The sequence below is a fragment of the Microcebus murinus genome, chromosome 5, assembly GCF_040939455.1.
Source record: "Microcebus murinus isolate Inina chromosome 5, M.murinus_Inina_mat1.0, whole genome shotgun sequence".
NCBI classification, from domain to species: Eukaryota; Metazoa; Chordata; class Mammalia; order Primates; family Cheirogaleidae; genus Microcebus; species Microcebus murinus.
In genome coordinates, this window is record NC_134108.1 from 59,562,845 (window position 1) to 59,577,182 (window position 14,338).

At 35.6% G+C, this 14,338-nt stretch overlaps 1 protein-coding gene across 1 annotated transcript in view; it reads left to right on the forward strand.

Annotated features, from left to right (window-relative positions):
• Positions 1-14,338, forward strand: part of MMS22L (MMS22 like, DNA repair protein) — a 130,201-nt gene that overhangs the window by 76,482 nt on the left and 39,381 nt on the right. The window contains exon 15 of the mRNA XM_012769428.2: positions 10,160-10,353. Coding sequence (XP_012624882.2) covers positions 10,160-10,353 — 194 coding nt within the window. The remainder of the gene's footprint in view (positions 1-10,159; positions 10,354-14,338) is intronic.

The following is a 14,338-nucleotide window of genomic DNA, read 5'->3' on the forward strand; positions in this document are numbered from 1 at the left end:
ACCAATATGACAACTTTATTTTATCAAAGACGTATACGTTTCCTGGTGAGTCTGTACAGAGATGATCTTACCTCTGGGTGCCTTTAACCTTAAGGACAAAGATCTTGCATCTTAACTCATGATATTACCCACATGATATTCTGGTAGCAGACAAAACTAGAGACTGACTAGTTTCATATTCAGCCTATAATCTCCCCTTTTCTCACTTTCATCCATTACCTTGTACCCCCATACTTTCTATTAAATTTGACAATGAGTTCCTGGAGATGGAAGCCCTAACTGAATACAAGCAGTACAAGGTGTTTTGTAACATTACCTCTTCAGAAATGAGATGTCTCAATCAGGTGATTGTTCTCCTGTTCTTTTAGAAATTCCTGAGTTATGACATTTGTCTGCGTATAGTTTTTTTATAAGTGTAATGCCAAAGGGTGCAACTAAGCCTTAATTGTGGTCTTTACTCTCAATCATTTTTTGTGTGTTAAGTTCGGGACTATAGCCTATTGGTTATAGGTTAAACTAACCCCCCTAAACACGGAACAAAGGGCAGAAACAGACCACAACAAAATAAATAATATATTTAACCTAGGATAAGGCAGTAGAGCACCCATTTGCTGAAATGTTTGCTACAGTATGTTTTGCTAATAATGCTGATGCTTATGGGTAAAGCTTGCTCATGTTGGTCTGCCCATGCTCACTTTTACTAAATGAGAACATAATATAGCACTGAAGCACTGGCAAAATGTATATATAGAGATCTCTCAGTATATGTAGTGATGTATCTCTATATATGTTAGCATGTATCTCTAGCATGTTGTGATGAGTAGTTACTTTATTTGTACAAAGTTAGCATGCACATGCTCACCATGTTGGGTTTTTTAATGAAAATGTTTCAAAGACAACCAGCATTGCTACTTTAGCCCCGTGCAGTTATGTAAGATATTTAAATATATAAATGTATTAAGCAATGCTTATAAGCTCTCGGTTACGTGGTTACAAACTATTAAGAAGATATATATTTGGGATATTAATTGGTTTGTCTCACATCTCTCTACTTTAAATAATTATTTACTATGGCTCTAACTTTTGAGGTGGCTTACCTTTCCATGACCTAGTCCCCATCAATACTCTGGTTACATTTTTTGTCATTCTCCTCCTTGACCTTTAATCCTCTAGTAATACAACATTGGTTTGTGATTCCCTTTACACACCATGAAATTCCATGTCACTATGCTTTACTTACATTATTTCAATTTCCTGAAACTCTCTGTATTATTTTTCAATTAAGTAATACAAATTCCATAACTGGCAATGGTGTATCTCCTCCAAGAAGGCTTTGTTGAACCCATGGTTCCTTTTATTGTGTATTATAATATTCTTTACATACCTCTGAGCATTTAATTGTATATTCTTTGAGAGCAAGGACAGTATTTGATAGCATCTAATACAGTGCCTCATGTAATCATTGGACATTGATATGGTCATTAAACTGAGCTGAACTACATGGCAGAAAGATTGTGGAGTTCGAATGTACCCTGGATTCTAGGTCCAGATTTCCAAAACATTTTCTGGATATTGTTGCTTAAATTTTCTGTTTGCAAATCAAATTATGTTCTCCTTCTGTAGTAATTAACTGTTCTTCCTACCTTTCAGTTTCCTTCCCTCCAAATTTGACAACAACATAGTCTGCTCCTTACTCTGCCTCACAAAATGCCAAATAATTACCGTTGGCTTTCTTTTTAACTTCGTGAAGTAACTCAAATTGCACATTATTTCTTACGTATTGGTTTACAGAAGCTTCCTAATTGGTCTCCTTGTCTCTAGTCAGCTCTTACTCTAACTCATTCTGTTTGCCATTACCGGATTAATTTTCCTAAAGCACTGTTTTCATTATATCATTCCTCAGTTGAAAATCCTTCAGTGGCTCCTTACTACCTTCAGAATGAAGTCTTAATTTAAAAAACAAACAAAAAAACCCAGCAGGATCTGCCGTATCCATTTTTTGTATCTCTAGCATCAGACACAGTGACTGGCAGAGAGTAACTTTGCCTTTTAATGCTACTCTATAAATTGTCCATTATAGTCAGAGTAGTCGCTTTTTATTAACCCTCCAAACACCTTGCTAGTTTATATATTCCATTTAAGATGTAAATTATATTATACTTCTGGTTTTGTAACTTGTTATCCAGTTTGATTTTATCTAATTTCTTACTTGTCACTTAGTATCCCCGTACTATAATTTCTTTTTTATCCATAAAACTCGCCACAGCCTTAGATGTTACAGCACTTGGGAAGGCCAGGAGTTCAAGACCAGCCTGAGCAACATAGTAAAACCTTGTCTCTACAAAAAAATAAGAAAAATTAGCTGCGCATGGTGGTGTGTGCCTATAGTCCCAGTTAGTCAGGAGCCTGAGGCAGGAAAATCACTTGAGCCCAGGAGTTCAAGGCTGCAGTAGACTATGATTGTGCCACTGCACTCCAGCCTGGGTAAGAGAGCAAGGACCCCTTCTCTGAAAAGATAAATTTATATATATATTTATAGGCCAGGCGTGGTGGCTCACACTTGTAATCTTAGCACTTCGGGAGGCCAAGGCAGGAGGATTGCTTGAGACCAGCATGAGCATGAGTAAGACCCCATCTCTACAAAAAAATAGAAAAATTAGCCAAGCATGGTGGCATGCACCTGTAGTTCCAGCTACTGGGGAGGCTGAAGCAGGAGAATCGTTTGATCCCAGGGGTTTGAGGTTGCAGTGAGCTATGATAATGCCACTGCATTCTAGCCCAGGCAACAGAGTGAGACCCTATCTCAAAAAAAAAAAAAATATATATATATATATATACATATATATATATTAGGTCATTAAATATGAAATGTTTGATTTTGAATCAAAACTGTAGTTTATTATATCTCAAACAGGAAGTAGTACAATTAATCAAAGTGTCTGCCTAAACTAGTGACACAACTTTGCCATCTTAACAGTAGCTTATTTATGCCAGCAGCAAAGAAGCCTGGAGAGTGAGTGGAGATGAAATTGCAAAAGCCGTTTTCCATAGCTTGTTGAGAATTAAATATTTTTCTTTGCAAGAAGTGGTCCAAAGCCTGGAAGAAGTGGTAGTCAGTTGGTGCAAGGTCTGGTGAATACGGTGGATAACAGAGAGTTTCCCAGTCCAGCCTCTCTAGTTTGAGCAGCATTGTTTGTGCAACATGTGGTTAAGCGTTGTCTTGTAAGAGGATTGACTTGTCTACATTGACCAGTCTCAGCTGCTTAATCACAGCATCCTCATCACTTTGTCCAGTTGGTTGCAGTAGACATCAGCTGTGATCAATCGATGAGATTTCATGAAGCTGTAGTGGATAACACTGATGCTGGACCACCAAACAGACACCATTAGCTTTTTTTGTTGAATATTCAGTTTTGGACTGTGTTTCAGCATGTCATCTTTATCCAATCTTGTGCTGAACGCTTGCCATTGTCAAAAAGAATCCATTTTCATCATACATAACAATATAGTGCAGAAATGGTTCACCTTTATGTCATGACAGCAAAGAAAGGCAAGCTTCAAGACGATTTATCTTCTGATGCTGGTTTAATTCATGCGGAACCCATTTATCTTGCTTCTTTACCTTGCGGATTTATTTCAAACGGTCCAATATTGTGGGAATAGTAACATCAAACCTTGCTGCTAATTCGTGCATTGGTTGAGATGGATTCACTTCTACTATAAATTTCCACTCATCATTATCCACCTTGGTCTCAGGTCACCCACATAGCTCATTTTCAAGATTAAAATCACCAGAATGGAACTTCTCAAACCATCGACTTACTGTGCATTTATTAGCCACATCCTTCCCAAACGCTTTGTTGATATTCTGAGCTGTCTGTGCTTCATTGGTTCCACAAGGGAGCTCATATTCAAAAATAACACAACTTTTTGACTTATCCATGGTTTCAGAAAAATTGCTCTAAAAAAAATTTGAAAGATAATTAGCCAAAATATGCATTTGACACGTTACAATATATATAGATACACACTCACACACATACACAAGACTAATGAAAGTATAAGGGGAATTTCTGAGACTGATCACTTTTTATTGGCATATTTTCATACCAGTGGTAGCCACTGCTTTTTTAACAGGGCAGTCAACCTCATTTTAAGCACTTCACCAGTGATATTGTATAAAACCATAAGATGACATTATTATAGACATAATTGGTTTGCTAGGTTCATCACTGGATTCCTGATTTCCTGATTCGTTCTTTTTTCCCCAGTCTTGCAAATTAACTCAATTGTGGACCATAGGAAAATTTTAAATTAATCACATGTCATTGACCTTTGGAATCCCTATTGAATACTCTACCCACCCCAGAAGTATTAAACTCTTAATGTGTATGCATCTGGGGTACCACCTGGGATTGGCTGCTATACTGCTTTGTAACTGCCTTTATTAAGAACTTAGCATATGAATGAGAGAATTCAGCAATATGACGTTTGAAACATGTATTATTTATTTGAGTAGTAAAATGGTATTTGAGGCAGCTGTAGCATAGTGATTATCAGTTGGGGCATTGAAGCTAGACTGGCTGCTTGGGTTCAAATCCTGGCTGTGCTGCTTACCAATAGCATAAGGCAGGCAAATTACTCATCCTCTCTGTACTTAGATTCCTTCTCTGTAAAATGAGAACAATAATAGATTAAATTAACCACTTCAGTACCAGCGTCAACTATAGTGAATGGACACAGATGAACGTGCACAGCCCAGCGTCAACTATAGTCGATAGCCACAGATGAACGCGCACAGCGACTTTAGCTGCCAGCCATGATATGACTTTTCTAATTTTTCATTTATCAAAATAAAATTGTGAACATTTAAAAATAATGTAATGAAAACATATATGTATATGTTACCTATTCTAATTTACATTACAAGTAAAGCTGCCTGTAAAGTAAAACAAGCTTTTAGTGCTTTAAAGCTTTCCTCATCACACAAGAGCAAAACGGATTCATCATCAATGTACAGCACAAACTATCATGCGGACTATGTGTGCTGGCTGTGGGCAAGGTTTCGTGGCCTGTGAGCATGGTACCGAAGTGGTTATTAAAGGTCAAACACTTAGACTAGGCCTGGCACATGTATTTTCAATAAGCAATCTTTAATTCTCTGGCCAACAATAATAGTTGCTTCATTTATTGAATATGTTTCATTTAATTGCAACAAATGAGTAAATGGCCATCGAATAATGGACAGAATAGGATTTTTACTGTTCGTCTGCAAAGCCTGTGTCTTTCTAGTGATGTTTTGACATGGTTATTAGGATTTATAAACAGTAGTACATGTTTTCTTGCCTTATACTCTACAAAGTATTTTCACCTAAATGATGTGATTTGATCCTTTGGCAGCTCCATGGAGGAGGACAGTAGGGCATTATTCTTATTTTACAGATGAAAAACTGAGTCTCAGAAGTTTACCAGAGTCACAAGCTCGTCTTCTCTCCTAGACTAGAGTTTATTTGCATAATTCTTCTTATATTTTGAGCCCTTTTGTTCCTTAATAATGCATTATATATGTGACTTTAAGCATCATTGCCAGTGCTATGCTTTTTTATCCTTGATCGCGAAAACAGTCAACATACTCCTTGCCTTGATATCCAATATTCATTCATTTGTCTACCACCCACTCCCCACCCCTCCATACATGGACACACCATCTATTACAGGGAGGCACTGCAAAGTATGCCTGGACTGCTGCTACCTGCCAGCCTGGTTTCTGGCTTATCACTTCACGCTGATAACTTATACTTGCATGAGATTGGAGGTCAGGGCTGAAGCTACCAGTATTTCGTAGTGAGGCCTTGTAAAAATCTATTCCTGGAGGCTGTGTTTTGTTTTTATTTTTTCTCACTTTTTGGACTTAGAATTGGATTAGGTAATTTTTAGGGTGCCTTCCAGCTTTTGAATTTTGGGCTTTTCTATTTTTATATGTAAATTTTGAAGGGTAACTTATTAGAAATATTAAACATCTGTGACTACTAGGAAGGCAATATATAGTATGTCATACCTTATAATTATCAGCTAGTGGAGAAACACAGTTATGCCAAAATTAGAAGTAAACCCTATATGCAGTAGTCCAGTAAGTGTTCCCAGAATCTGCCTGAGTTATTAGGGAGGAGCAGCAACTCAGAAACCAGGCTGAGAGGTAGAGATTTCAGTGCCTCTCATGTGATAGATGACTAAATATATTTTGTATTGTATGTCTTTGAGGGTAGGGTTTCTGTGTAGAAGTAGGGTGGTGGGGACGAGATGAATAAGTGGATATATGAAATCAAGGTAAGACATAGCAGGCACATACAGGGAAAAAAGTCTTAGAACTTGGGGCAAAAGAACCATTAAGTGAAGGAATTAGGAAAATGCTTGAACATAATGAGGAAAGCCAAAGAAGGAGGATAACCGAGCTAAAAGGGAAGCATAAGAACACCTGCATAACTGGGTATGTACAGCTGTGGGTGTTTACATAGTGTAATGATAAGCTTCTAACATTTTGAAAACATTATTTCATTTGTTCTTCACAATAACTATGGTAGGTGCAACAATTGATTGTTCCTATTCTTGACTCTTAAGAAAACAAGAATTGGAAAGTTACTCATTTTTCCAAGGTCATATATCTCTGAGTGGCTTTGCCAATACCTGGCACAATCACTCTTTGTATCTCAATTTCCTCATGTATAAGATATGAATAATAATGGTGTCCACCTCATAAGATGAGAAGTAATGCTTATAAAACACATAGCATGGTGCTAGTTTCATAGTAAGTACCAATAAATGCTGGATATTGCTGTTATTTCTACTGAGGGCTGTAATTTGAATAACGATATTCAGTAAATTTAATTTCTACTATACCGTATTATATCTTTTATAATGTAAGTGGGCAAGTTATACCTGTATATTTCCACATGTGTGTATTTCTAAAATGATTTTAACCCATGTGAAATCTGTCCTTAAACAATTGCCAAGTGTTAGGAGATCATGTGTCTCTTGTGTTGTATCTTGTAGTGTTTGACCAGAAATCACATTTGACCTTTTGTGCAACAAATACCCTTTCACATTCCTCTACTGTTTGTTGAAGAAGGTAGACAATGTCTCATAAAATAGCCATAATATCTGTAATTATATTAACCATAATATATTCCTTATAATATTTCATATATATTTTATGTTTTCTTTTATATTGTTACCTCTGGTGACAGAGGTTATTTTATTAGTTTTATTTTTAAGGATGGGTCTCACTCTTTTGTCCAGGCTGGAGTGCAGTGACATGATCATAGCTTATGCAGTGGTCACAGCAATATAATAAATTGATTTTTCAGTAGTCTTTGTATAGTTAGTTTTCTGGTTCAGAAAATGTGACTTAAAAAATTACCTGTGACTGCAAGGGGGTATTCCTAATTATTTGGCTATAGTGCAGAAATTTGGTTCTTCCCTCAGACTCCCATTATAGTATACCCTTGGCATTCTCTGCATTTGTCACTCTCTGATTTCTTCATGTTTAGAGAAATTATTATAAGGTCTTAAACAACTTTGTTCAGTGTTAAAATAGCAGATAATCATTCTTCTTGTCCATACTGATATAACTTGTACATTCAAATCATCAAGCAGGAAGCATTCTGCATATTCCCAGGGTATATAGCTTCTTTTCAGATCCAAAATGCTAAGTGGATGTACATTTCCAAAACAAGTCTGGTTTGGGGTTAGTGTCTTACACTTAATCAGAACTTGTCTTTGCTGTGTTAACTCTACCTTGGAGGATGTAATTTCTAACTTTTAAATTTTTACCTAATGGTTTTTTGTTGTTGTTTATTTTTTATATTTTACCTAATGGATTCGGAAGTCTGAATCATATCCTCACAGTAACTCCTGTGGTACCTCAATATTGTATTTTGGAGAGGTTACACTCGTGGTACCTCAATATTGTATTTTGGAGAGGTTAAAGGTAGTTGAGATTTGTTGGCCTTTTTCATTATTGTCATGAATATATTTTTTTTCTGATATTCCTTCTTGTAGTCTTTCCTAATCTAAAATTCTAATGTAACCCTGGCTTTTCAAAAAACAGAGCTATGTGTAGCTTTCCTGGCTGAAATTTCTTTAACCCAAGTAGGAAGAGAAGAGAATTTATCAATGTTTAATCCTTTTATAACTTGTGTGTGTGTCTTAGTATGTAAGGGGACAGTTTGGGTTTCAGAGTCAGATTTAGGTTCAGATTATGGGCCAGTGCTTTCTAGTCATGAGACCTTTGGGCATATTATTTAACTTCCCTACTATCAGCTTCATCATCTACAAAGAGGATTAATGATGCTCATCTCATAGAGTGAGTCAAGTTTTTAATTAAAAGAATTTCTAGCACATAAGGGATGATCAGAATTGTTACTTCTTCCTAGGGAATTGCTTTTAGTTAGTGAATAAATGACTTATTTAGAAATAGTGAGCAAAATCCATCCTACCTAAGTATCATAAGTTATTTATTATCCTTCGAAACCAATACATCTTGAAAAAGTTTTAAAGGCTAGTAAGAATGGTAGTATTATATTACTTGAACTCCACTATGCAGAAATGTAGTTGTGAACTATGTTGATAAAGGCAGTTGAGTTAGTTGCCAAGTGGATTTTAGTGGTTTGTTATTTATTTCACTCTAAGCTAAAGGACTTGAAATTGTTCTCTAGCCACTAGTTCAAGTTGGAAGCATCTCAGGCAGGTTTTTACACCAATAGGACCTAGCAGATATTTGGTTAATTTTTATGAGAATTGCTTGATATGCTCCCCAGCCATTTGTACACTTTTTCCCCGAGTAATTCAAATAGTATTAGGTAGTGTTCCTGTAATTATCCAGGCATTCCAATATAAAGGAGTACAAGGCCCTCATGTTATATAATTTATACTTAGAGTTTTTAAATTACTGTGTGTAGTTAAGTGAAATGTTCTAAGATGTGATGTTGCAACCAGTTAGGTATTTTTGTGAAATTGCTTTAGATACATATACTAGTTTTGTGCTTTGTGTAGTTCTTTCAGGTGTCTATTTCCTCTAGATAAACTAATTTTAAAAACCATCAAGAATATTGGAATTTAGTACACTATTTCTTTATTTTTTAAGTGCTTAGATTTTTCTTAGTGGAATACTATTTCTATTGAAGGAAATATGCCTCATTTCCATTCGTTATTTTTTACTGCTTTCTGTATAATTGGAAAAAGCAAATGAAAGTATGGTATTTATACATTTCTCTTTACTCTCAGTTGATCTGGCAATAATATAAACAGAAACAAGAATAACAGCATGGTTGTACATTTAGTAGTTTAAAATAATCATATTATTACTAATTGCTAGGTACGTTGCATAAATGCCTTCTATTTCAGATCACTAAGAAAAACTCTTAGTATTTCCCTCTCTTACTTTGGTAACCTCAATTTCCTTCAGCTGTATTTCTGTTAAAGTCTAGGGATATCTAAATTTTCAACTGAATTAAGTTGCAAAGGTTAGTAAATGAGGAATCTAAATTTTAGGCAGTATTGAATTATGTTTTATTATTTTATGAAGAGTAACTTTAATATTTATTATTTTCCTACTATGTGAAAATGATTATGAATTTTTTTGGACTAAGGTACTAAGATTATATTCAGCACAGTTTTGTGTACTAGCACAATGCCTCTGTCTTTTCTAAGTAGGGAAAGTGTTTACATTTTAAACTAACGCACATAAGCCAGATATACTTACCTTCCACTTGGTACATATATGTCCTAAAGCCCTCAGGAGAAAATGGTTTAAAAAATTGTTTTCATGTCTAGATTGTAAGTAAAATCACTTGTCATATATGAGTTGCAAAATGCAGACCTTCATTCTGAAGCTGCCTGTTTCTCATTTGGATCTGACATATTAAAAAGCATATAATTAATGGTTGACATTAGTAATTAACATTAACTTTATGGTGCTTAATATGCCATCATTCATCCATCAAATAACCAGAAATGCATAATGTCTTAGCATAAAGGTTTTAATTATATAAAACAGTCCTTCAGTTTTCATATGACATAAATGAAAAAAGCCCAAAATGTATTTTAAAAAGAATTTTGTAAGCATTTGTTGAATGTTAGCTGTATTTTTATTTCTTTTTAGGAGTATGCATCAACAATTGTGTAAGGAACTTCAAAGGGACAGTGTCGACCTAATTGTACAGTCTTCATTATCAGCTAAAGAGCGCCACCTTGCTGCAGTTGCCAGTGCACTATGGAGACATTTCTTTTCATTTTTGAAGAGTCAGAGAATGTCACAGACAGTGCCTCTCTCACAACTTGCAGACACAGCTGCAGGTCAGCGTTAATTGTTGATTTGCTAATTACTTTCTCTTTTTGCAGACTCTTTGTCAGTATTTTCTTTTGTAAACTCTTGCTTTACTTTAGTGTAACAAGCATTTTGACAACCAGAAAAATGAAACAAATTACATATTTTTAAATTGGAATCCTTTGGCTTGTTTATTATTAAAAATTAAATGATTATTTGCTAAAAATAAAAGATAATTTTCAGTATTAAAATTTTGAATGTACATAAACTTTTCTTGTGCATGTAATATTTGGAAAGTAAATTAGCATTTGATTATGTCTGGTTCAAGTAGTTTATTTTCAAATTGTATAAGCAGATATCTAGGTATAAGATGAAATTAATTAGCATAAAGAGCAAAATAATGTAAAATGAATAACACTTCAACACCAAGAGGATGAGATCACAATGATATTAAATATGTAGAATGTTACTGTTCTGACTTCTAGATTCTATTTTAGGTTATAATTTTTACTTAATTTTATTATTAGCCTAAAGTCTAGGGGACTCTGGAACACATGAAATTATAGGCAAGAATTTGAATATATGTTCATATATGTAGTTTACTAAGGAGAGGTCATTTTCTTTCTGAAAGGGATATTTTCCCAAAATATATTAAGAAGCACTGGGATAGACAGGAGTTCATATGGTGACTACATGTATTTAAATGAAGTTTTAATGTATTTAAAATAATGCTTTTAAAAGCCTAAAATCTAAACCAGTGCTTATTTTCCCTGGGTGTAGGTGAGGAAAGCTGAACTGAAAGTACTAGTGAAAGACTGAATGACATAAATTAGAAAAAATATTGAATTCTGAGCACTTCTATAATTAAAACTTTATAATGAAAGATGAAAGAATTATAACAGGACAATGGTTTTCTAACTACTTAATGTCTAGGAAAATAAATATTGATATTCAATCAGTTTAACCAAAGCAATCATTAATAGCCCATATGACTTACCTTTCTTACATTCATCATCCCAATTGCCAATCTGTCAACAAAAGTAATACCACATCATTTTAGTCAGTGCTGTCTTAGGTGCTGAAAGTAAATGGTATATAAATATGAGGCAAAATATGTGGGCTTTGAGTTTGATTTGAAATAAAGACTTGATAGTTTTAGGAAGGAATGATTTTCTTCATTTAATAAAAAGTCACTAAATACCCATGTTTATAGGCTTTGAGGATATGCCAGCAAAAAAGAGAACAAGAATACCTATTCTTATAGAGCTTGTAGTCTGGTGGGAAGAGACCAGAAAATAAAGAAATAAAATGTGTAATATGTTAGATGGTGATACATGCTGTGGGGAAAAAATGAAAATATAATAGAGGATGGGAATGGGGAAGGCCAGAGGTAGGTTGTGATTTGAAATAGATTGGTCAGGAAGATCTGAGTAAGTAACATTTGGGCAAAGGAGGTGAGAGACCACACTATGCTGAAGTCCAGGGGCAAGAAGCATGTCTGGGGTGTTTGAGGAACTACAGGGAAGCAGTAAAGCCCATGTGGAATAAGAAAAAAAGAGAAGTCAGAGATGTAGTCACAGGTATTGTAAAGCGAGTATATGTTTGCCTTGGTTGTAAAATCTTTTGCTTTTACTCTAAAATTGGAAGCTGTTGGAAAGTTTTGAGTAGAGGAATGATATAATCCTTCTGGCTGCTAGGTTGAGACTAGACTTATGGGGAGGAAAGAGAAGGAGCAGGGTGGCCAATTAGGGAACTATTACAAAAACCCAGAAATGAGCAGTTTGGGCTAGAGTGGTAGCAGGAGCAGTGGTGAGAAGTGGTCATATTTTCTATGCGAAGGTAAAGAAAATATTTTGAAGAAAGAGTTGACAGAATTTGCTAAGTGGGTAAGAGACTGTAACCGAAATAAATAAAGAGGAGAGCTATAGCCATTTGCTGAGATGAGAAACGTTGTGGCAAGAGCAGATTGGATGAGGGAAGATGAAGATCTTTACTTTGGACATATTGTTTTAGATGTCCATTAGAATCCAAGTAATCATGTTAAGTAGGCACTTGGATAATGAGCCTAGGGTTCAGAGAAGAGGTCCCAGCTGGAGATTTAAATTTGGTAACTATCCTTGTATAAATAATCTTTGAAGCCATGAAACTGGATGAGATCACTAATTGAGTAAGTATAGGTGATAAGAGAAGTTTGAGGACTGGGCCCTAGGGTATTCCTATGTTCAGATTTGTAGGGTAAGGAGAAGCAAGAAAGACTGAAAATGAGTGCGGGTGAGATACGAGGAAAACCAAGAAAGTGTGGTGCCCTGGTACCCAAGGAAGGGGAAATGAACAATAGCTCAAGTGCTGCTAGTGGGTCATGTGAGATGAGATCTGAGAACTGATCAGTGGACTTAACAAGGGAGAAGGCACTGGTGACCTGGAAGAGCATTTTATATGTAATGGAGAGGCAAAGGCCTAACTGAAGAAGATTCAAGATAAAATGTGAAAATTGGAATTGCAGGCTGCAAATGTAGATAAATCTTTTTTAATATCACTGTTTAAGAGAAGTAGAAAAATGGAGATATTAACTTGAGGGGTCAAAGGTTTTTGTTTTTCAATAAATGTGATAAATTTCAGTATATTTATAATATTTACAGGAACGTTCCAGAATGAAAGAAAGTTTGATGGTTCAAGAAAGCTACTTTTGTTTTAGTGCCAAGAGAAGATGGGATCCTATAGAGGACTTGGCCTCAGTTCATCTGTAGTAGAAGAGAAGGCAGAGTAAATGGGCCCAGATGGAGGCATCTGGGTCAGTGTGGTAGAAGCTTGTGGTAGTTCTTTTCTGATGTTTCTCATTTCTCTGTGAAGTAGTAAGTAAGGCCATTATCCGAATGTGAGGAAGGGGGAGAAGGTGCTGGTGGTTAATGAAGAATAAAGACAATGTATGCAAGAGTCCTCTAAGAGAATAGAAGACTGAATGTGTTTCATTCCTACTAAGGAAACGTAGTAGGAATGCTGGCCAGTGCTAAGAGCCTACTTGAGGTTTGTAGTCATAAATTTAAAGTGTTATCAGTCAGTATGGTTGTTCTCCAGTCATCTATGCTGGTGTAGGGAGAAAGGATGTGGGGGAAGCATGTGGGGGAAAGGCTGAGAGTTAGAATTAAACAGGTGATGTTTTTTCTAGGCAAGTAACCAAATCAAGAAAGGAGTAAGGGAATTTGTGGTATAAACAAATGAGTATAATAATGGACCATGTAATCAAGCTGTCTAAAGAGGAAGGCATAGGGGAAAAGTTGTAGGATCAATGGATTGCAGGTCCCGATGGAATCAAAGAATGGTTGGAGTTAGGCCCTAGAAGAAGAGAGTTGGAAAAGCTAGTTTGGTGTCAAAAAGCGAAATGATAGAGATTGTAATTTTTTGTAATGCCACAGTCTCTGAGTATCACCATGGCCGTGAATGGCTGAAGTAGAATGAAGTATAGATTCATTGGAGGAGAAGGGGCCTAAGAAATTGAGAGACTTATGATACTGGAAGAAAAATCATAAAGGATTATGACAGGAATGCTGTTGGAGAAAATGATAGTGAGCTACAATCTATAAGGAATGAGAGGTGAACTAGGAAACAATAGGTGAATGGAACAAGGAGAGTTAGTGACTGTTAAAATCAGATGATATAAAATTCAAAGCTAGGGAGGAAGAAGGGGAAATAGTCTAGAAGCAACAATGTGAACCAAGAAATAAACTCACTCTATCTGTAGGTCAAGTAATATCAGGGGAGTGGGAGAATAAACAGCCACCATTTGAGAGAGCTTCATAGCAGGCAATGCTTAATGGACAATTTATTGACAAATTAATATAGTACAAATTGAGTTGATGGATTCCCGGGAAATCACAAAATAAAGTATATTTCTTTAGCTTGGTTAACTAAGGAATTGTAGTTCCTGGACTGTGTGAGTTCTGAAGAAAGCAGGGTGTCATTGATTGTAGGAGATCACTGATTAATAGAAGAGAATGTCCAGTGTCTAAGGTGAAA